Genomic DNA, 24,107 nt, shown 5'->3' on the forward strand with positions numbered 1-24,107 from the left:
ATTGATCTGTTTCTCTGAAGTCTGGTAAGAGTGGATTCGCATCAGCATATCCAAGTGCTCAGATTGCAACTGATTACGAGCTTTGGTCTTGATGGCATTCATCAGGCTGAAACCTCGCTCACAAGCAGCACTTGATGCTTGAAATGTTGCGCAAATATCCAGCAGACGTGACAGCATTTCAAACTGTTTCTCTCTCAGTGCAACCTGCACCACATCATTGAATGAGTGCATTGATCCAGACTTGAATTTCTCTGAGATCAGAAATCTGAAGTCACAATATTGTTTCTGTACAGCTGATGTGATGTCGACTTCATCAAAATCATCAAAGAAATGCTGGAATTTTCCAACCAGGGTTGCAATTTCCGTTTCCCCAAAATTAAAAGAGGTCACCTTTGACAGAGCAGCAGTGCCAAATATATTCCAATCAGCCAGCTCATTGTCTGGAAAGCGACTGTCAAGATGGAAGCACAAACGTTCAATAAATTTCAGTATGGCAGTCATGTTAATGCCTGGGTTGCTTTGGATATATTCACGAGCTTTTTCATTCCAGTGAGCTGTTTCGCCTAAATACTGAAGACGAAGCTTGTATGTTCTGGCCTTCACAAACTCAGCAGCTTCAATTGGTGTCAGGTTGCTTCTTTGCAACAGTTTGTTCAACTCAGCCAATTCGCAAACAACGTCATCAAACACGATCAGTGCAGCACGAATCTGTGTATTTGTCAACTTTTTGTAGCAATATTTACAGGCTGCTGGATCCTTGTATTGTTCTACTTGTTCCTTACAGTACTCAATCAAAACTGGAATGTTTCTCATTAATGCTCGCAATGCGAAATGTCTGGAAAGCCATCGTATCTCATTCAAAGCTCTGAAGGCTACTGATTCACATTCCATAATGTTTGCTAGTTCCATAAATGCTTGTTTCTTCAGAGTGGAGCAGGCGAATATACCGTAGACAGTTCGCAGTAAAGCCTCAATGTCCCTCATCAGTGGGATATCCTTACACGCATCATCAATCCCAAGGTCTTCTCGGTGTGCCACACAGTGCTGTTCTAGCAAATGGGACACATCTCGATGAAGCTGTGTAGCCACACCATTATTCTTGCCCAGCATCACAGAAGCACCATCTGACGTAAGCATGACCATCTTTTGAATGTCGATGTTGTTCGCAGCTTAGAACTCTTTTATGGCTGTTGTGATTGCTGTGCTGTTGCATGCTGACAACTGTAAAATTCCTATAAACATGGTCTTATAAATTGTGGCATTAGGTGGGTGGAATTTGGCATACAAAATCAACATTTTGGTGAGTGTTAAATCAGTGCTTTCATCGACAATAAGAGTATGGCAATTGGCATTACGTAGTTCATGCAATACTTCCCTCTTAACAATTACGCTCATGCACTCTACAAACTCAAAGGCATAATTCTTGCTGCGCCAGCTCTCTGGAATGGAAACATACTTTCCTATATGGTCATGTATGTCTTGGACTGATAACATCGATGAATTCATTTTTATGGCCAGCAACACATTGTCAATAAAAATTTTGACCTGCTCTGGCCTGGCATTTCTTCGCAAGGCACCTTCTTTCCTGTTTGCCATGTCTGCTGCATTTTCAGTTAGCAGCCTCTGCAGCCCTCCAACTTTCTGGTATTGTAATTTGGTGACCGACTCCAGGTGGATCTTTTGACTGATGTGACACTTCAAATAATCAATCTTCCATTCATTCCATCACTTACCTTAACCTCCGGTCCGGGGAGCTCCCAAACGAAAGCCTCTTCGGCTGCTGGCCGAGGCTTAAATAGGGTGCGCGCCCGAAAATTCTCACACTGAGGAGAGAAGCCATTTGATTGGCTTACCTCCCTCTGCGCTAGGATTCTGATTGGTGCGCAGGGGCCTATTTCCCCCTGCGCTATTGCTCATGCGCGCAGCTTACGGGGAACGGTGCCCCTGACAGCACCTGAAATAGGTACATCATTTTGGGAACTATCATCATTTTTAAAGCTCTTATTTTAGAGATTATCCTTAGCTTTTTCTCTTTCCAGCTCCTCATCTGTTTCAATATTTTCCTCCATATTAATCTATAATTCGCCGCCTCAATTTTTGCTGGGTTTCTCAATAACCAAATTCCCAAATATTTAATTTTTTTAGTTCTAATTTCAACCCTGATTCTTTCCTAATTTCTATCTGCTCTCTCGGACCTGTACTTAAACACATAATCTCAGATTTTTCCATATTAACTGACAGTTCCGATTCCTGTTTAAAGTCTTGTAAAATATTTCTTATACTTTTAATCATCTCCATCGGGGTCTGGCTCAATATAATTGCATCATCTGCAAATAAGTTTAATTTCATTTCTAATTCCCATACTTTATATCCTTCCCAAGTGTTATCTTGTCTTATCTTATTAGCTAAAATCTCTATTGCTATTACAAATAATTTTGGAGATAAAGGACATCCCTGGTGCCGTTTAATATTTTAATTTTAATTCTCTGCGTTCTTTGTCCATTCACCCTTGTATACGCTTCATTTCCTTTATAAATCTCTCTTATAGTTTCACAAAATTTATCCCCCATATTTAGTTCCTTACATAATTTATATAAATAGCTATGGTTAGTGATGGTAGCATGGTATATCACATTCATTACATTTCTAATTGGTTCACTTATTTTCCTTCTCTTCACAAATCCATATTGATCGTCTTCAATTATTTTTGGTAAAATATTTTCTAGTCTATTTGCCAATATTTTCATGAATATTTTATAATCTTGATTTGCCAAACTGATAGGACGGTAGGACCCAGGCTCTCTTAAATCTCGATCCATCTTTGGGATAGTAACAATCTCTGAAAGCTTTCATGTCTGCGGGATATCATGATTTAACAATATATTATTAAACAGTTTCCCCAAATGCAGCAACAATACATTCATATAGGTTTTATAAAATTCCCCTTAAACCCATTTGAGCCCAGTGCTTTGGCTTGTTTATCTTCTTTACTTACTATTTTCCCAACATTGAAGACTCCTATCTTAACCTGCTCCTCTTTATACAAATCTTCATAATATTTCCTCGTTATCTTCTCTAGCTGCTCTTTACCATATCTAACCTCTCCACTAGAGTCTCTCAGTGCTAATATACATGAGTTTTCTTTTCTCTTCTTCAAATATCTGGCCATTTGCTGCATTGATTTTGTCCCCCAACTCAATGTTTTTTGTCGCATCGTCATTCTCATCTTGTTCCATTGGATCTCATCATATACCATCAATTGTTTCTTTTTCAATATCAATAAACTATTCCAATCTCTACTTTTAGTTAATCTTAACAGCTCTTGTATCAAATCTATTTCCCTTATCTTCATTTCCCTTTCTCTACCCCACCTCTTCCTAATATCTGCTTCCATACATATACATTGTCCCCTCATAAAGGCCTTACATGCATCCCACACAATTGATTATTTAATACCACCCACATCAATAATTCTAAAATATTCACATAACTCTGCAATTTATCTTTATCTTGTTCACTAGCAGTTACAACTGCATTATATCTCCAAATTATTTGATTGCGTTCCTGATCTATTTCCAATTCTGCCAATAGTGGGGCATGATCTGATAACCAAATACTTTTAATATCTACTTTTTGAACTTGTATATTGCCCCACCCCATTCATTAATATATAATCAATGCAGCTAAATGTATGATATCTTGCTGAATAATTTGTAGTTCTATTTGGAATATCTGCATGAAGATCCACCATATTAAGTCTATTTAAATGTAACGTCCTACTGTTTCCAATCCCATTTGTTAATTGCATATTAAAATCTCCTGCCAAAAAAGTTGAGCCCTCCATAAAGTTATCTAACTTCCTCTTAGTATTTATTATAAATTGTTTTGTTTTTGTATTCGGGGCATAAATTGCTGCTAATGTCAACTTCTTTTGATTAATTTTCCCTTTAACAAATAACCACCTTCCTTCTATATCTTTCTGAACTCCAACCTCTTAGAAAGGAACCCTCTGATGAATAAGAATCACCGTACCTCTACTATTTTGTATTCCTCTCGATTCATATACCCATTTCCAATTTCTATAATTAATCAATTTATCCCTTCCTCCCCGTCTTTTTTGTGTTTCTGTCAAAATCATAATATCCACCTTACGTTGCTTAGTCATCCTTAATATCCTAAAACGTTTCAAATCTGATCCTAAACCATTCACATTTAAAACCATTATCTTACACTCAATCATAATATACAAAAATGACCCTTTCACCCTCTTGTTTTGCCCTTGGTTTAATTTTTTTCCACTTCCTTACCCCTGTCACCCCCCCCAATGTGCCTCCCCCCGTGCTCCCCCCACCAAAAGGGGGGAGGACAAGAAAAACCCTTGTGCAATTATGAGGCACATTCTCTTCATTGCGTTCCCACACTACTGAGTTCCACTTTCAATCACTTTTAAATGTAATAAAAGAGAAAAATTCCCCTCCCATCCTCCCTTCTCATTTAGATAATTCCTTCTTTAACTTCTTTAACTTTTTCCCCCTTAAACTTCCTTTACCATTTTCCCTTCTCCTTCTCCCCTCCCTCCACAGAATAACACATATACTACATTCCAAAGACATCTCTGAAAAATAAGGGGGTGGCCAAAAAGGTCACTTTTTCTCTTTCTTCTCATGCTGAGCTCTTGTTTTCCTCTGCTCCCTTCTAATGGCCTCCATCTGTCCAGTTAACTCCTTCAGCTGCTCCCCTCTTTGTCTTTCCTCCTCGTCTGGAGTACTATGACCGCTGAAAAGATCTCCTTTCTGCTTCTTTTGTCTCACCCATAGCTCCTTGTGCTCCAGCTTCTTCAAACCCGATCCCCAGTTGATCCAATAATGCCTTTCTCTCCTCCAATGTGCATGCCCTGTACATCTTATTTTCTTGGAACACCAAAATAGCAGCTGGAAACCCCCAAGTAAACCTTTTTCCACTTTGATATAAACGGCTTGAAATTGGGCGTAAGGCAGCTCTCGCTCTCAAGGTTTCCCAAGAGAGATCCCTCAGAACTCTTATCTCGTTCCCATCTTGTTTAAGGCTGGCACAACTTTTCAAAGACTTGTAAACGATCTCCGCTTTGTTTTCACTGGCCAAAGCCATAACAATGTCTCTTTGCCTCTCCCTGTTTCTGCGTGGGGCAGCCCAATGGACATGTATTATATCATCAGAACCAACTTGGACACCAGCTTGCTTATTAATCCAACAAGTTACTGCTTCATTTAAATTTGAGCCTGAAGCAAAGTCTGATCTGAACCCACGCAGACGTAAATTTCTTCTCCTTTGACGGTCCTCCGGATTAGCAATTCTATAATTCATTTGTTCCTGATCCTTCACTTGTTTTTCAACTTTCTGAATTTTTCCAATAGCTACTTCAGCCTCTTTTTTAACCAATTTTACATCTGAAGCCAGATTTCCCAGTGCTGACTCTACTGTAATAAATCTCTGCTAAAATCCTGAAACAATTTCTAACAATCTATCCAACTTTTTTTTGATTTTCCCGAGGCTCGAGTCACCACCTTCCGCCATTTAAAAATTTATTATACTCACTTTATCGCTCACTTCATTATAGCGAAAGAATCCCCGTCTTTGCTTAAAACCATAAATCTTTAGATTCTCTTTCATGTCCTGTGGATTCTCTTTCCCTCTGTTTTTCTTCGAGAAGGATTTATAGCATTTTGAGAGAGAAATTGCCCTTTACATAATAAATCACCACGGAGCTCAAGGCAGAGTGCCTAGAAAAACCTTCGGCACATGCGCAATCCAGAAAATAATTTTTCTCTATTCACCTTTTCTATCCTATGCATGATTTTATACACTTCAATCAAGTCACTCCTTAAACGCCGTCTTTCAAGGCTGAAGAGACCAAGGTGTTGCAACCTGGTGTCACAAGGGAGATGCTGCATTTCCTTGATCATTCTTGTTGCCCTTTTTTGCACCTTTTCCAGTTCCATTATATCCTTCTTGAGGTGCGGTGACCAGAACTGTACACAGTACTCCAAGTGTGGTCTTACCATCAATTTGTACAGAGGCAATACAGCACTTACCGACTTATATTTGATTCCCTTCCTTTTCACTGCTGATGCGCACGTCTGTGGTAGTGGTTGCTTGTAGCTAGTGGAATTGGTTGTGAGTGAGTTACTTTTGTCATAGGTTTTGTGTTTGTTTTATACTTTTTTCTGTGGGTGACATGTGTCCAACTGTTTTTGTTTTCTGGGGGAGTGTTTCATGTGGAGGTGGCTTGGTCATTTCTGTGTTCTGGTTGTGGTTGTTCTTTTTGTGTGCTTTGAGGTTTGTTGTTGCTGTTAGGTTTAATGGTGTTCAGTTTTTGTTCTAGTTTTTCTAGTTTTTCTTCCAGTGATAGATCTGTTTACATTTGGTGCATTTGAAGTTTTGGAAGTCTGTGGGTACATTGAGCATGATTTGCAGATCACAATGACATCTGTTAATTGTTCTTCCATGTGTGCGGTTAGTCTGGTTCAAGTTGTATGTGTGTGTGTATATGTGTGTGTTTTGTTCTTTGTTGTTGTTTGTGTGTGTCAGTGAAAAAGAGTGTTGGAATACTCAATGTTCACTTGGTATTAGAGATTTTAAAGTCTCTTGGCATTGGAGTAATCAAATGTCCACGGGAATTGCAGTAGTCAGAAGACTCTTTAGTGTTGGAGTATTCAAATACCTCTTAGGGGTTGCATTGTTGAGAAAGTCTCTTTGATGTTGGGTGTACAGTGTAGTTGCAGTAATGAAAGTGTCCACTTGGAGTTTGCAAGAGTCCAGTTCAATTCAATTCAATTCAATTTATTAGATTTGTATGCCGCCCCTCTACGAAGACTCGGGCGGCTCACAACAACGATAAAAACAATATTATAATGGCACAAATCTAATATTAAAAATAACTAAAAATCCTATCATAATTAAAAACCAAACAGCACATACATACCAAACATAAATTATAAGGAGCCTGGGGGAAAGATGTCTCAAATCCCCCATGCCTGGCGGTATAAGTGAGTCTTAAGTAGTTTACGGAAGATGAGGGTGGGAGCAGTTCTAACCTCTGGGGGGAGTTGATTCCAGAGGGCCGTGGCCGCCACAGCGAAGGCTCTTCCCCTGGGGCCCGCCAGACGACGTTGTTTAGTCGACGGGACCCGGAGAAGGCCAACTCTGTGGGACCTTATCAGCCGGTGGGATTCGTGCGGTAGCAGGCGGTTCTGGAGGTACTCTGGTCCAATGCCATGTAGGGCTTTAAAGGTCATAACCAACACTTTGAATTGTGACTGGAAATTGATCGGCAGCCAATGCAGGCCACGGAGTGTTGTAGATACGTGGGCGAATCTGGGAAGCCGCGTTCTGCACAATCTGGAGTTTCCGAACACTTTTCAAAGATAGCCCCGTGTAGAGAGTGTTGCAGTAATCGAACCTCGAGGTGATGAGGGCATGAGTGACTATGAGCAATGACTCCCTGTCCAAATAAGGCCGCAACTGGTGCACCAGGCGAACCTGGGCAAACGTCCTCCTCGCCACAGCTGAAAGATGATGTTCCAATGTCAGATGTGGATCGAGGAGGATGCCCAAGTTGCATACCCTCTCTGAGGGGGTCAATAATTCCCCCCCAGGGTGATGGATGGACAGATGGAATTGTCCTTGGTAGGCAAGACCCACAGCCACTCTGTCTTGTCTGGGTTGATGTTGAGTTTGTTGACACCCATCCAGGCCCCAACAGCCTCCAGGCACCGGCACATCACTTCCACTGCTTTGTTGACTGGACATGGGGTGGAGATGTACAACTGGGTATAATCTGCATATTGATGATACCTCATCCCATGCCCTTGGATGATCTCTCCCAGCGGTTTCATGTAGATGTTAAATATTAGGGGGGAGAGGACCGACCCCTGAGGTACCCCACAAGGGAGCGACCTAGAGGTCGACCTCTGACCCCCCACTAACACCAACTGCGACCGACCGGAGAGGTAGGAGGAGAACCACTGGATAACAGTGCCTCCCACTCCCAGCCCCTCCAGTCGGCATAGAAGGATACCACGGTCGATGGCATCGAAAGCAGCTGAGAGGTCAAGAAGCACCAGGACAGAAAGCCCCTGTCCTGCGCCTGCCAGAGATCATCCATCAACGCGACCAAAGAAGTTTCCATGCTGTAACCGGGCCTGAAACCAGACTGCTGAAGACCTAACCACCACCTTCTCAGCAACCTTCCTCATAAAGGGAAGGTTGGAGACTGGACGGTAGTTATTAAGCACAGCTGGGTTCAGGGAAGGCTTCCTGAGGAGGGGGCGCACATGTGCCTCCTTATAAAGGGCCGGAAAGGACCCCCTCCCCAAGGAGACATTGACAATGTCCTGGGCCCAGCTCCACATCACCTATCAGCTGGCCGAAACCAGCCAAGAGGGACACGGATCCAGTAAACACGTGGCGGAACTCACAGCTCCAATGGCCTTGTCCACTTCATCAGGTGTCACCAAGTCAAACTCCTCCCATACAGATGGACAAAGACATTTATCCCCAGTCACCTCGACTGATTCATTGTCAGCCGATACTGCTATGCAATTGGAGTCGAGTTCCACTCGGATCCGAGCGACTTTATCAATGAAAAACGAGTTAAATTCCTCGGCACTGTCCTGCAAGGATTCCCCAACTCCCCCCTGATTTAGAAGGGAGCGGGTCACCCTAAACAGAACAGCTGGGTGGGATTCCACTGATGCAATCAAGGCGGCATGGTATGCGCATCTTGCCGCCTTGAGCGCCACTTTGTAAGTCTTAATAAAAGCTCTTACAAGTGTTCGATCGGATTCGGACTTACTCTTCCTCCATCGCTTCTCTAGACGTCTCTTCTGGCGTTTCAACTCCCGGAGCTCCTAGTTGAACCATGGGGCTCTACGGGGTCTAGTGCCACAGAGAGGTCGCAGTGGCACAATTCGGTCAAGAGCCTCCGCCGCAGCCTTGTTCCAGGCCTCAGCAAGAGACTCTGCTGAGCTATGGACGAGTGAATCTGGTAAAACCCCAAGCGCCTTCTGAAAGCCCTCAGGGTCCATCAGGCATCTGGGGCGGAACCTCCTAATTGGTTCTGCCTCCCTGCGCGGGCGGATTGGAGCAGGAAATTAAGCCGCAGTAGAAAATGGTCTGACCATGACAAAGGCAATGCTTCTAAGCCCCTTAGTCTCAGACCACTATTCAATTGCTCCAAGAGAAATACCATGTCGGGTTTGTGTCCACCCTCGTGAGTCGGACCCTGAACTATTTGAGTCAGCTCCATGGCTGTCATGGTGGCCATGAACTCCTGTGCTAATCCAGAGGAACTGCCGAGTGACAGTAGATTGAAGTCCCTCAGGACAATGAGTCTGGGGAACTCCACTGTCAACCCGGCCACTTCTTCGAGCAGCACAGGCAGGGCGGTTGACACGGAGCTGGGAGGCAGGTACGTGAGTAACAAGCCCACCTGAACCCCTAAGTCCAACTTCAGAAGGAGTGACTCACAACCCGCGATCTCAGGAGCAACGAGTCTACGCAGATGGAGGCTCTCGCTGGCTACAATAGCCACTCCTCCCCCCCTTCCCTGGGGTCGAGGCTGGTGCCGTATCTGAAACCCGGCTGGGCATATTTCCGAGAGAGGCACCCCTCTCTCTGGGCCCAGCCAGGTTTCAGTAACACATGCCAGATCGGCCTCCTCATCCAGGATCAAATCCCGGATGAAGAGAGCTTTATTCATGACCAATCTGGCATTGAGTAGCAGCAGCTTGAGCCCAGGGCCCGGATTACACTCGTCACCAGGATCCTGGGTTGAGCTCACGGGGCCGGAACAAGGGATTGCTTTTAGGCAGCAATCTCTTTTTCCTCCAGAACGGCTCGCCCCGTGATTTCCGCCATATCTACCTCTCCCCAACACAACCGGAATATTCTGGCCCTCTGTCACCCCGGAGATCGATATCCCCATCCCTCCCGTCTTTCTACCGCCAGGTAGGCTAGACTCTACATTCATACTATCCCCATCCCACCCAACCCACATTCATATAAAAATTACAACACCCATTCCAATCATCCATCCTTAAAAAAAACCCCTATAAATTAGTTAAAATTAATTCTCTAGAAAAATTAATAGCAACCCTTAATAATTAATATATATAATATAAAAACTCCTTATAAAATATAGAATATAAATGTAATACAGTAAAAGATGGAAAATACAATTAATACTATATAAGATATAAAACTAGTACTATGCAATTATAAATATTAATTATTATGAATAAATACAGAAAATAGTCGACGATTCATTAAATAAGCAACAAAAGAATGCCAAGTTCTAAATTGGCTAAGTTCTAAAATTGTCCAATGGGAATGTCCAAAACTCCAGTCAAGCACTTTGATATTAGCCGCTGCCGCCAGCCAGGATTCCCCTTTTCTTTCCATGCTCTTGCTGGTTACCTTGGTCACCCTCCATTGACCACCGTTCTCACCAGTTAGCATTTCCAGTCCTCCGTGTTCCCAATAGTATCTAAAGCCTCCACGCAACCACAGCATACTCCGTTGGTATTCATTGTCCTCCTCCTTCCTCTCCTCGGCAACCAACTCAGTTTCTCCATGTAGTCCCTCCATCCGACTGGCCCTACGACGCCAAACACTCCCACCATTCAGCGTTGCAGCGTCTCAGGTCGGTCTGGCGGTCTAGCTGTCTCAGTTCGGCTGTCTCAGTCGTTCTCCAGCCCGTCCAACTTAGTTTAGTCTCTCGGCACCATGGCTTAGCAGAAAGGACAAACGGCAGGCAGCTGCATTTCCGAGCCCCAGTTTAACAGAGTTTCTGTGGCAAAAATACTCAGGCAAAAAATGCCGTAGAGCAGGGGGGTAATGGGGGTAACGGGATCTTCCTGGACTGGACACAAAGGGTACCTTCTCTAGGACTCCAAACTCCAAACTCTTCCTCTGTCCTCTGCCCTCTGTCCTCCCGGCACGGATAAATAGATAGATAATTAATAAATGCCGCGGTGACGTGAATAACAAGCGGCTCAGCTTTCTCCCGCGGTCGCCATCTTCCGACGCCCAGCTGATCAGGCTACACACTCCGAGGGCAGAAAGGAGCACGGAGCAGCAGAGAAACAACAGGGAATGAGGGTCCTCCTGGGCAGCAAGTGCTATCCTTTCCAGAACTTCAAGTCCAAAACAAATTTAGAGGTCTTGTGGGTTCTTCGTTCTTTTGTTTCTCCTTGGGGCTATGTGTCTGGTTCGCTTTAATGGCATGGTCCAGTGGGTTTCATGAGGGGGGAAATCAGCTGGGGATTGGGGGCTCCAGGAGATTACCAAGGGTTGGGGGGAATCCGCCAAGCGTCTGGCGCTCTGGGGCAGAACCAGCAGGGTGTCAGGGCTCCGGGGAGGATACTTCAAAGGCTCTGGGCAATACGCCTGGTGTCTGGTGCTCCCGGGCGGTATCAACTAGGTGTCGGGGTTCCGAGGAGGTCACTGAGGGTTCCAGAGGCTCTCGGGAATCTGCCTAGCGTCTGGCACTCCCGGGCAGAGTCAGATGGGCATCAGGACTTTGAGAAGGTCATTGAGGGCTCCAGAGACTTAGGGGAATCTTCCTGGCCTCTGCTGCTCCCGGGCGGAATCAGCTGGGCACCGGGGCTCTGAGGAGGTCACTGAGGGCTCCGGAGGTTTGGGGGAATCCTCCTGGCATCTGGCACTCTGGGGGGGGGGTTTCAGCTGGGTGTCAGGTCTCTAGGGAGGTCGTTGAAGGGCTCCAAAGGGCTGGGGGGAATCCACCTTGTGTTGGGAGCTCCGGGGAGGAATCAGCTGGGGATCAGGAGGTTTCCCTCTTCCCTAATTTGCCTCAGTCACTTTAATTCCTCCCCTGTCTCATGGACTGTTTGAAATTGGCAGCTCCCTCCTACCCTTCCCACTGCAATCGTCTCTATTCTCTCCACTTGCCCACTGCCTCTCCCGATGCTTCCGAAAGTTTCCAAATGTCCCTCACCTCGGATTGGGGTATCTGTCCTTTTTCCTCTGCTTTCTCCTTATTTTTTTTCCAGTTTACTCACAGCAGTTGATCTCTTTATTCAGCAGAGGTTATACCTCTAGCCTCTGCTGCTGGCCACAAGTTTAATGGTGGTTGCAGTCAACACATGGAGTCTATTTGGCTCACTCTGGTTTCCAGCCGCAGCCGTGCTTTAATTTCCACGTGGAGTTTATCTATTTTGTTTTTCAATTTGTCTTAGCTTTTCTGTTGTTTGTCCTACCTCTACCTCTGCGATTTTTTTACTTTTTCCCTATCTTGATCTCCCGTGATGTGGTTAGGCGTCTGCCCCCATCGCCATCTTGGAACATAGATGTCAAAAGCAAAAAGCAAATCCACAAAATACACATTACCTTTCTGGTTCAACACCAAAATAACTATGCAAAGAAAAGGGTTCTTTTCTGAATAATAAAAATATTCTAAACAAATGGGCACTTAATGCACCATCACGTGTGTGCAGTAAGAAAGGAAAGAGGGTGGGTGGGGGAAACAACAAAGTGAACACAGCAATCTAAACTTAAATACTGTAATCACAGGTGGGAGGGATTTTAGCTGGAACAGAAAGGAAACCAAAAAAAGGTAACCATTTAAACAAATATAGCCCAAAGTCCAGACATATAGAGGTGACTATTTCAACTCTTTCACAATTAATTGGGTTTACAAAAACAACAGTTACAATTAAAAAATCAGTAAATAATCATTAGTAATTAATCAAAAATTCACATTTAGTACACTATTCCAAGCAAAAATATTAGACATCCTGATCCCAAAAAGCAACCCAAGTTTTTAAGTGCCTTTCTGAAAAGCCAAAAGGTTTGGGGCAACCATTCATTGAGGGGAGGGAGATCATTCCAAAGGGCAGGCACCACAATTAATGATATACCTCATAGGTCCTTTCAGATTGTTTGTTGCCTTGCAGGGCCTATGGGCAGGCAAATACCATTGAATAAAGGCAATCCTGTTAATATCCTATCCATATTAGACCTTTATATATTTATATATTATAATTTCATTTGAAATCTATAAATGAATATACAGTGAACCCTCGATCATCGCGAGGGTTCCGTTCCAGGACTCCAAGCGATGATCGATTTTTCGCGAAGTAGCGGTGCGGAAGTAAAAACACCATCTGCACATGCGCAGATGGTGTTTTTACTTCCACCGCCCTTCGCCCGCCCACCCCGTTGCTCGCGCCTGGGGTTTCCCCGCGCGCGCGCGCCCACGCCATTGCTGGGGCCGCTTCCCAGCTGGGAAGCGAAGCTGGGGTCCCCCCGCGCGCGCGCCCGCCCACGCTACAAGCGGCATTTCACCTTCCCTCCCAGGCAAAAAGATGCCGGCATTCTGGGCTGATGGGGTCGGACTTCCCAGGCGGAAGGCGTGCCCCTCTCCCCGCATCTTTTTGCCTGGGAGGGAAAGTGAAATGCCGCTCGTAGCAGCTGCTAGAGCCGCCGGCATTTCACTTTCCCTCCCAGGCAAAAAGATGCCGGGGAGAGGGGCACGCCTTCCGCCTGGGAAGTCCGGCCCCATCAGCCCATAATGCAGGCATCTTTTTGCCTGGGAGGGAAAGTGAAATGCTGCTTGTAGCAGCTGCTAGAGCCGCCGGCATTTCACTTTCACTTCCACCCCCTAGCCAAACGGCTATTTTCATGTTTAGCGCTCGAACGCCGTGCCTTTCCTTCAGCTCTAAAGAAGCGGCAACTGCCCTGCCTCCCCCCAGCCGGTTAACTTGAAGCGCTCGGTTAACCGGCTGGGGGAGGCAGGGCAGTTGCCGCTTCTTTAGAGCTGAAGGAAAGGCAGGCGACTGCCTTTCCCTTGGTCGATTCCCGGAGACCGCTTTGGAACATCGCTTTGGGAGAGGGGGCAACTGCTCCCGGTTAAGAAGCAAGAATCCACCCCCTAGCCAAATGGCTTTTTTCCTGTTTAGCACGGCGTTCGAGCGCTAAACACGAAAAAAGCCGTTTGGCTAGGGGGTGGATTCTTGCTTCTTAACTGGGAGCAGTTGCCCCCTCTCCCAAAGCGATGTTCCAAAGCGGTCTCCGGGAAGCGACCGAGGGAAAGGCAGTTGTCTGCTTTTCCTTCAGCTGGAAAGAGGAGGCAAATGCCCTGCCTTCCCCCAGCCGGTTAATCGAGCGCTTCAAGTTAACCGGCTGGGGGAGTAGCCCCCCGCCCGGCTCCCTTCAGCCCCCGGGGTCAAGCGGGCGGGGGGCGGCCGGGACCTCGCCTGTCTCCGCCGCCCGCATCGCCCCTCCGACGGGCCGGCCTCCCCCCGCCCGCCTCCTCTGCAGCCACCGCCGCCTCCCCGACTGGCACAAAAGGGCCCCGCCCGCCCCGCCCCAAAGTTTACCTTGCGGCGGGATTCAAAGTGCTGGGGTGGGGGGTGTCACTTCGCCGCTCGTGTCCTGGCTAAACCGGGCGGCAGGAGACAGGCTTTGAGTTTTTAGCTGCGGGGAGAGAAGTAGGACTTTCCTAACTCCCTCCCCCCGCAGCCAAAACTCAAAGCCTGTCTCTTTTTTTTCTTGCGGCGAGCCCAAGCCGTTCCCCTCTCGACCGCAGCCGAGCTTCCCTCGGCCCCCTTTGGCCCCGTCGCCTCCTCCCCGCCTGCCTTTCCTCGCCAAGCGCACGAAAAAAAAGAGAGAAGGCTTCTACCAGAAGCCGGGGACGGCGGGCAGGGGCATGAAGGATCTCTTGCGGGGGAAAAGCCGCTAGCCAGCTTTCGGAGCTCCTCCGCCATCACCCGCTTCTGGTAGAAGCCTTCTCTCTTTTTTTTCGTGCGCTTGGCGAGGAAAGGCAGGCGGGGAGGAGGCGACGGGGCCAAAGGGGGCCGAGGGAAGCTCGGCTGCGGTCGAGAGAGAAACGGCTTGGGCTCGCCGCAAGAAAAAAAAGAGACAGGCTTTTAGTTTTGGCTGCGGGGGGAGGGAATCCCGCCGCAAGGTAAGCTTCGGGGCGGGGCGGGCGGGGCCCTTTTGTGCCAGTCGGGGGAGGCGGTGGCGGCTGCAGCAGAGGCGGGCGGGGGAGGCCGGCCCGCCGGAGGGGTGATGCGGGCGGCGGAGACAGGCGAGGTCCCGGCCGCCCCCCGCCCACTTGGCCCCAGACCGGTGCAGCAGGAAAGGGACGGAGAAGGCTCACTGGCAGCCCTTGCCCATCGCCGCGCCTTCGCTTCCCCCCCCTCCCCCGCTGGATCCGGCAGCGTGCTGAGGGGAATTGCCGGGACTGGAGACAGTGAGGCAGACCGGCTCCGAGGCGAGCGGCCGGAGCTGCGCCCTCCTTCGCCCGCCAGGTGAGGCGAAGGCGAGGGGCGCGCGGCTGCAGCGAGGAGCCGAAGATCCGGGCGGGGAAGACCCAGGGAAGGTTCCTTCATCCGCCTAGCAGCTGATCTGCTCGGCAGCGCAGCACCAGCGAGGAGCCGAAGATCTTCGGCTCCTCGCTGCTGCTGCGCTGCCGAGCAGATCAGCTGCTAGGCGGCCGCTCGAGAGCAAGAGGGGGAGAGATAGAGAAAGAGAGAGAAGGAAAGAAAGAGATGAGAGAGGGAGGAAGAGAGTGTGAGAGAGGAAGAAGCAACATAGAGAAAGAGGGGGAAGACCCAGGGAAGCCTCTGCCCGGCGGGGAAACTCCACCATCTACGCATGCGTGGAAGGTCACGCATGTGTAGATGGTGGAGTTTACTTCCGGGTTGAAAACTAGCGAAATAGCCCTTTCGCGATCCTTGAGGACGCGAAACTCGAGGGTTCACTGTATTACATTTGGCTTGCCCCTTATGAATCTGACAGAATACCCTGTAGTTATTTGTTGCCTTATCATTCCTGATAAGAATTCAGATGACATTATAAGGCACCACTGTAGTATGTTGCTTTTAAATTCCTGAACATAATATTATACTCTTATGTCAAAAATAATGTCTAAATAACCATTTTTGCAGTCCTAAGTCCTTCTAATTGTGGTGATGAGAATTAGAAAAGATTTTATATCCAAAATAAACTTTCAAATCAACTATAAAGTACTTGAAATAAAGATAGATTGAAAACATTTAAGTGGTTTCTATGGTGTGTATAAGGAAACCTATGAATGTTTCTGAGGTACAAGAATTTAGCAAGGAGAGAAAGAATAGACCTTTACCTGCCTATAGAAAACATTTGGAAACTGCTGTTTTCACTGTAACAGGATGAAGAAACTGAAGGATAATAGTTAACTGTTTTCTTAATTAAACAATTGTATTATAAATGTCCTCCATTTAGATTTGCAGAAATATTTGTTTACCTTTGTATTGTGCACAACGTGTCAATTTTATTGAATCATACAACTGGAAGAGGATACCTAAACTTACATGTCTATACAGTATCAGTTATGCCTCCGGTATATTGTTTTAAAATGATTAGCATATTGGAATTTACCAAATTGTTTTGAACTAGATAAATCTAAATGTGGATACACTAATATTTCTTAAGACTATTTTAAAGTAAATATCCAAAGAGACAAAGTGCTGTTTTAAATCCAGTGATCTATTATTTTTCATACCTGATTGCAAATCTCCCAGCAGTGTAAACATTTCTTTTTCATTTTTAAAAAAATATCCTCACAATGTTAAATTCTCATGTACTTTTTAAGTCAGTTATTTATTTATTTATTTATTTATTTATTTATTTATTTATTTATTCGATTTTTATGCCGCCCTTCTCAAACTCAGGGCGGCTTACAACATGTTAGCAATAGCAGTTTTTAACAGAGCCAGCCTATTGCCCCCACAATCCGGGTCCTCATTTTACCCACCTCGGAAGGATGGAAGGCTGAGTCAACCTTGAGCCAGTGATGTGATTTGAACCACTGACCTTCAGATCTACAGTCAGCTTCAGTGGCCTGTAGTACAGCACTTTTATTACATTCATTATAGAATTAGAAACATCAGCTCTCCCTGTTTAGTTTGAGTTCCAAATAGAAAACTTCTGAAGGCAAAGAAATGGTACCATCATGAAAACTAATGAATTGATTTGGCATATACGTGGGGCTTACATGTTATTATAAGTAGACATAATCAAAAAGAAAACTATATCATATACTGAAATGATGAAAAATTAGGATTATGCCACATTCTTAATTCCAAAAGTGATAGTAATCTAACTATATCTCTGTCCTTCCATCCATCTCCATATTAAAATCTTGCTACTCTTTTTCCTAATATTTTGAATGTCCGAAAAGTGTTTTGCTTCTCATCCAAGAAGCTCTGACTGATGATGGGGAATGGAAGGATTTATATTCCTTGCAGGCAATTGGTCTTATGCATCCTTTTAGAGGGTCTTTGAAGCACTTGGAGGTTTATTTGTGTCCTCATCCCAAGCCATCCATCCCAAGATAGTACAGGGACCTCACCGAGGTGTTCAGTGAGAAGGAGTCCTATATGCTCCCTCCCCGTCATCCCATGGAGTGTGTGATTGAGATATTACTTGGGGCAAAACTGCCTAAGCCAAAGATGTAATAATAATAGTGTTATGTTCTAGCACAGAGCCTCCCAGGAATCAAAGGCAGACCACCGGGTGAAGATAATAAAGGGTTTACTCTGTACAAGGAATATATTTACAAGTATTCTCAAATAAAATCAAAGTTTTTAAATAGTTTTGCCGGAATGAGTTGGCTATCTAGCTATCTTATCAGTTGGCTAGTGTCCCAGAGAGAGAGAGAGATAAGTACAATAATAATTTCCCAGCTGTAAGTAGTATTCAGAAGAAGAGATGCACAGAAAATAATCTTGAAATCTGGAGTTCTTCTGAAAGCCAAGAAAGTCAGTTTAAACACAAACCAAATTATCACAAAATCTGCCAGATGAAACACATTGTTCTCTGCAAAGAGGTGTAGTTGTCTCGCACTTAAACAGTGTGAAAGCATGACCCAATAGCTAGGAGTACTACTCCTGAGTAACTGTCCTCTTAGCCAACCAATCATGTCTCTTGGATGCCCTCCGCACTCTGGCATCCAGAAAAGACTCCTCCTGAGTCACTCAACACAGGAAATGCAAAGTCATTCCTCACAGGAAGTGCTAATTCACTCATCTCAGAAAGTGCCAAAGGCCCTGAATGTTCTGACCCTGACCCCTCATCTTCTTTGTCAGTCTCAGGTGCCAGGAACACAGGATGACTGTGCCATGTCTCCACAGTCTCTGCATCCTCAGAGTTTATGATTATTTGTGCAGGATGCAAGCAAACCACAACGAATAGCCTTTATTGTCATTGTACATCATGTATACAACAAAATTGGTTTAGCCTCTACTGGTGCAGTCCATAACAGAAAATACGAGACAATACAATTCCCAATTTATAAAAGTAATTGGGGAAAGAAAAAAAACTAGTCATATGTTTCCATATGTACATTGAGTCATTGGGATTGTGTTTAGAAATCTGACAACCCATTGATGGAAACTGTTCTTAAACCTATTGTCCAGCTGGCTATATTTTGATGTCTTATGCCCAATGGTAAAAGTGAAAAGAGACACTGGTCAGGGTGTGAATCATTCCTACTATCTTCCTCACTCTGCTGAAACAGTGAGACCTTGCAGTGTCATCCAGAGGTGTTAAGAAGACAACCAATGGTTTCTTGTGCTGAATTGATCACTCTCAGTAGTGCCTTCCTGTTCACAGCTGTTAAACCAACATACCATACTGTTACACAGTATTGTGAGGACACTTTCTATTGTGCACAGATAGAAAGAAGTAATCAGACATTATTCCATCTGATTTTTCCACAGGACTCTAATTAAATGAAGTCTCTGTTGAATCTTACTAACCACAAGGGACGTGTTGTTTTTCCAGGTGAGATTTTGACTAATGAGCACTGCCAAGAATTTAAAAGAGGAAATCCTCTCCACATGCTCCCACTTGATATACAGTGGGGCAGGTTCCTCTCTGTGCTTCCAGAAATCCAGCACCATCTCTTTTGTCTTGAAGTATTGCTAGTATTTAGATATCAATACTGAAGATGTACACAATGACTACTACTACTATTGCCATTAGTTTTTCTCATCATTCCTATCACCCATTTTCTCCCACTTATGACTGTATGACTGTAACTTGTTGCTTGTATTAAGATTTTTATTAATATTGTTTCCTCATTGCCTATTAAACCTCTATGACAAAAATTAAGTGTTGTACCTCATGATTCTTGACAAATGTATATTTTCTTTTATGCACACTGAGAACATGTGCAGTGAAGACAAATTCCTTTCACACTTGGCCAATAAAGAATTCTATTCTATTCTATTCCTATGATTCCGAGGGAGTTGGAGGAGCTACGTTTTGCGGATAAGAATCTGGCTAGAGGATTTCAGCTGGCGATATCTTGGATAGCAACCCTCCAAAATTTTCAAAGAGAAGAATTGGTCCATTAGACCAGTGATTTTCAACCTTTTTTGAGCCGCGGCACATTTTTTACATTTACGAAACCCTGGGGCACATTGAGCAGGGAGGGGGCGGCGGCTAAAAAAAGTTTGGACAAAAAAATCCTCTCTCTCTCTCTCTTCCTCCCCTTCACTCTATTTCTTCCTCCCTCCCTCTTTCTCTCCCTTCTTTCCTCTTTCTTTCTCTCTCTCTCCATCCCTCTTTCTTTCTCTTCCTTCCTTCCTCTTTTTTGCTCTCTTTCTCCCTCCCTCCCTCTATGTCTTTCTCTCTCTCTCCTTCCCTCCCTCTCTTTCTCTCTCTCTCTTTCTCTCTTTCTCTCTTTCTTTCTCTTGTTTTCTCTCTCTCTTGTTCTCTTTCTAGCTCTCTCGCGCTCTTTCTCTCTTGCTTTCTTTCTCTCTCTCTCTTGCTTTCTCTCTCTTGCTTTTTCTCTCTCTTTTTTTCTCTCTCTTGCTTTTTTTCTCTCTCTCTCTTGCTTTCTTTCTCTCTTTTTTTCTCTCTCTTGCTTTCTTTCTCTCTTGCTTTCTCTCTCTTGCTTTCTTTCTCTCTTTTTTTCTCTCTCTTGCTTTTTTTCTCTCTGAGCTTCGCGGCACACCTGACCATGTCTCGCGGCACACTAGTGTGCCCCGGCACACTGGTTGAAAAACACTGCATTAGACTATGCATGGATTTCTGTGGGATGAATGGTGTTTGTGTCAAGAATATGTACCCTTATGAAGGACATGTTGGGGTACCTTTCCACAGGAAAGAAATTTATTAAATTAAGTTTAAGTTTAAATTTAATCAGATTTGTATGCCGCCCCTCTCCGCAGACTCGGGGTGGCTCACAGCAATAACAATACAATGTAAAACAAATCTAATATTTAAGTTAATTTAAAAAACACCACAAATTAAAACCAATCATACATACTAGCGTACCTTGCATAAATTTTATAAGCCTAGGGGGAGGGAACATGTCAATTCCCCCATGCCTGACGACAGAGGTGGGTTTTAAGGAGCTTACAAAAGGCTAGGAGGGTGGGGGCAACTCTGATATCTGGGGGGGAGTTGGTTCCAAAGGGTTGGGGCCGCCACAGAGAAGGCTCTTCCCCTGGGTCCCGCCAAACGACATTGTTTAGTTGACGGGACCCGGAGAAGGCCAACTCTGTGGGACCTAACTGGTCGCTGGGATTCGTGCGGCAGAAAGCGGTCCTGGAAATATTCTGGTCCAGTGCCATGAAAGGCTTTATAGGTCATAACCAACACTTTGAATTGTGACCAGAAACTGATCGGCAACCAATGCAGACTGCGGAGTGTTGGTGTGACATGGGCATATTTAGGAAAGCCCATGATAGCTCTCGCAGCTGCATTCTGCACGATCTGAAGTTTCCGAACACTTTTCAAAGGTAGCCCCATGTAGAGAGCATTACAGTAGTCGAGCCTCGAGGTGATGAGGGCATGAGTGACTGTGAGCAGTGACTCCCGGTCCAAATAGGGCCGCAACTGGTGCACCAGGTGAACCTGGGCAAACGCCCCCCTCGCCACAGCTGAAAGATGTTTCTCTAATGTGAGCTGTGGATCGAGGAGGATGCCCAAGTTGCGAACCCTCTCTGAGGGGGTTAGTGACTCCCCCTCCAGGGTGATGGAATTATTTGAGGAAAGCATTTTACTGAGTAAGAATTAAAGAGGGAGATGAGTGGAAGACAGCCTTGAATTGCCCCTTGGGATGCTATTAATTCCAAGTGTTGTATTTTGGACTGCAGGGGGCCCAAGCCATGTTCATGCAACTGATAAGCAATATGCTGCATGAGCATTTGTACTGGATAACATCCTTATCCCAAAATGATGGGGGAGCACATAAAGTTAGTGAGTGGTGCTCCTAGATTCTAAACTCTATGCTAAGCTATCAAAATGTTATTTTCATAAGACTATCCCGGACTGTATGGGGTACTGGATATCAAGCAGGGTAGAGATGAACCCTGGGAAGATTAAAGCAATACAGGAATGGGAGCACACCCTGACTACAAAATGGCTGCTAAGTTTCTTGGGCTTGGCCAACTACTATAGACAGTTCAGTCCTTCATTTGCCCAGATTGCTCTACTAATACAGCTGCTAAAGCCCAGTCGGCCTCTGAACTAGACTATGGAATGCTAAGTGGTTGTTTGTGGCAGAGCTAGTGCTTAAATGTCCAAACCCAGATGAACCATTTGTCATCCAAGCTGATGCCATTGATGTGGCAGTAGGGACTACTCTACTTCAAGTGAACACTGAAGGGAAGCTGCAGCCCTGTGCCTACACATGCCGTAAAGCTCACCAATACCAAAAGGCAGTTGGCAGTGTGGGAAAAGGAAACTTATGCTGTTCAATGGGCACTATTGACAGGCAGTTTTTGGAAGCCAGTAGGAGCCTGTTTGAAATATGGACTGACCACAAGAACTTGGAGTCTTTGAGCACACTGAGAAAGCTGTCTCTGAAACAAATATGATCAGCTTAGTACTTCAACTGATTCAGTTTCATGCTTAAGTGCTTGCTTGTTTGTTTGTTTGTTTGTTTGTTTGTTTGTTTGCCTGCCACCCTTCTCTTGAGACTCAGGGCAGCTAACAACATGTAGAAATCTAAATAAAATTTACAGATTAAAACCCCCATAATTAAAAAGTTAACAACAGATTCATCCATCATCCATCACACATTCATTCATTGGGTGGGGCAAGATGTTAACATTTCAATGGCCCCAGGCCTGCGGGCAGAGATGGGTCTTTAAAAGTTTATGGAGGACAGGAAGAATGGGAGCAGTACGCATCTCTGAAGGGAGCTCTTTCCAGAGGACCAGGGCCTCCACAAAGAAGGCTCTTCCCCTAGGTCCTGCCAGATGACATTGTCTCGCTGCCAGGACCTGGATAAGGTTGACTGTGGGATCTGACCGGCCGCGGGGATGTCAGCGACCACTGGAGGGGGATTTCGTCGCAGATGCATGCAGATACCCCAGTATAAGAGCACACAAGAAGAGGTAGTCAACTTTACATCCCCTCCAAGCAATTAGCAGCCTAAACGTCTTAGGAGCGGTGACCACGAACCATTCTCCCACAACCTGACGAATGGAAACCCTACAGGAAAAGGAGTTTCTTGTGGCCCACCAGCAGAGCTGGCAGCAGATTCAGACATTGAGGAGGTTGGGGTGGAACATGGGTCAGTCCTGGAGTCTGGGGAAGGCTCTGAAGTGTGCTCTGCATTGGAGGCAGAGATGGGGCCAGCGCAGTCTGACAGTTATCAGTTGCCTTTGGAGTCAGACATTAGTAAGACAGATGAACAGCTGGAGCCTGTTCCCAGTGTGTTGCCAGATGAAGGGAACAGCTGAAGAACTTGGGACTAAGGCCACAGGTGGATGATGAATGGCCCCTCCCATAGGGAATAAAAGAGGAGCGAAAGGGGAGGGGAGTTTGCAGGAGACAATTAGTTCATTTGGGTGAAGATCTGTTCCTGCATTCTTGCCAAATGTTGTCTGTTATAGTGTGGAATCTAAAAGATATCAGCTTGACAGCTCTTGCAGCCTAATAAAGGTCTATAATTAGAAAATATTTTGAAAAACTGTTGGCCGGGACTCTACTAGAAAGGAATTCACTGTAAACTAAATAAAAGAGGGACATGGAGTTTGTGCTCATGAGAAAGCCTAGGTCAGAACAGAGTGGTTCAAAGCCTACCAGAATGAGATGACGATGAGGGAAAACCTGGCCTGGAAGGAAGATAAACTGTACGTTCCAGCCAGTTTGAGAACTCAGGTCTTATAGTGGAGTCATGATGTGAAACCAGCTGATCACTTTGGCTTTGTTCAAATCCTCCACCTGGCTAGGAGGCTGTTCTGGTGGCCCAAGATGTAAAAGAGCACAGAGAGCTATATGATGAGCTACCCAGTGTGTGCCTCCATGAAACCATGCCACGGAAGACCCCTGGATTGCTGCAGTCAATGGCCAACCCTAGCAGGCTGTGGGAAGAGATCTCCCATGGATTTCATCATGGAGTTGCCAGAGTATGGAGGAAAGCTGTGATTTGGATATTAGTTGACTTGTTCTTGAAGCAGGCTCATTTCATCACATGTCCTAAGCTGTCCTAACAACCAAGTTGTTCATGCAACATATCTACTGGCTGCATGGAGTCCTGAGACAAATCATTTCAAATTGGGGTGGTAGGGTGGTGGTTTACAATTCACAGCAAAAGTCTGGCGGGAGTTTTTGAAGTTGATAGGTTCCTCCCAGGGGCTTTGTTCAGGGTTCCATCCGAGCATTAATGGATGGCAGACCAATGTGATAAAATTTAGCCAGCTTTTAACTGGTTGTTTATATTGCTTTTCAGCAGCTATATAGCAGCATACATTATAAAATCTAATGTTCCTAATGCCAATCCCCATAATACAGCAATTCCGTACCATAGCGTTGCTATGGGGAAAAGAAAAATGGTGGAGGAGGAAAATGTGTTCCTTGGATAGTACATGAACAAGAAAATAATTTGTTTTGCCAGAAAGCCAGGAAAAGTATTAGAGTGAGAATTTGTTGAGCACAAAGTCAGTCCCTAAAAAAAGAAAAAACTACATTGTTGCTGATTAGCGTAAATCAAGACTATTTCTAACTTCACTGGTTAGATTAAACACAAACAGTTAAAAAAAGTAAAAGGAATCTATTATTGATAATGTTTTATTTTTATTTTATTTATTTATTGTTGGAAG

General features: G+C 45.2%; 1 protein-coding gene across 1 annotated transcript in view; it reads left to right on the forward strand.

The window, feature by feature from the left end:
* The window catches only part of LOC139170338 (tripartite motif-containing protein 59-like), a 170,566-nt gene extending 151,443 nt beyond the window's left edge, over nucleotides 1-19,123 (forward strand). Inside the window, exon 8 of the mRNA XM_070757395.1 lies at nucleotides 18,765-19,123. Within this exon, the coding sequence (XP_070613496.1) occupies nucleotides 18,765-18,776 (12 nt within the window). The 3' untranslated portion in view covers nucleotides 18,777-19,123. The remainder of the gene's footprint in view (nucleotides 1-18,764) is intronic.
* The last annotated feature ends 4,984 nt before the right edge of the window (nucleotides 19,124-24,107 follow it).

The sequence above is a fragment of the Erythrolamprus reginae genome, chromosome 7, assembly GCF_031021105.1.
Source record: "Erythrolamprus reginae isolate rEryReg1 chromosome 7, rEryReg1.hap1, whole genome shotgun sequence".
In the NCBI taxonomy this organism is placed as follows: domain Eukaryota; kingdom Metazoa; phylum Chordata; class Lepidosauria; order Squamata; family Dipsadidae; genus Erythrolamprus; species Erythrolamprus reginae.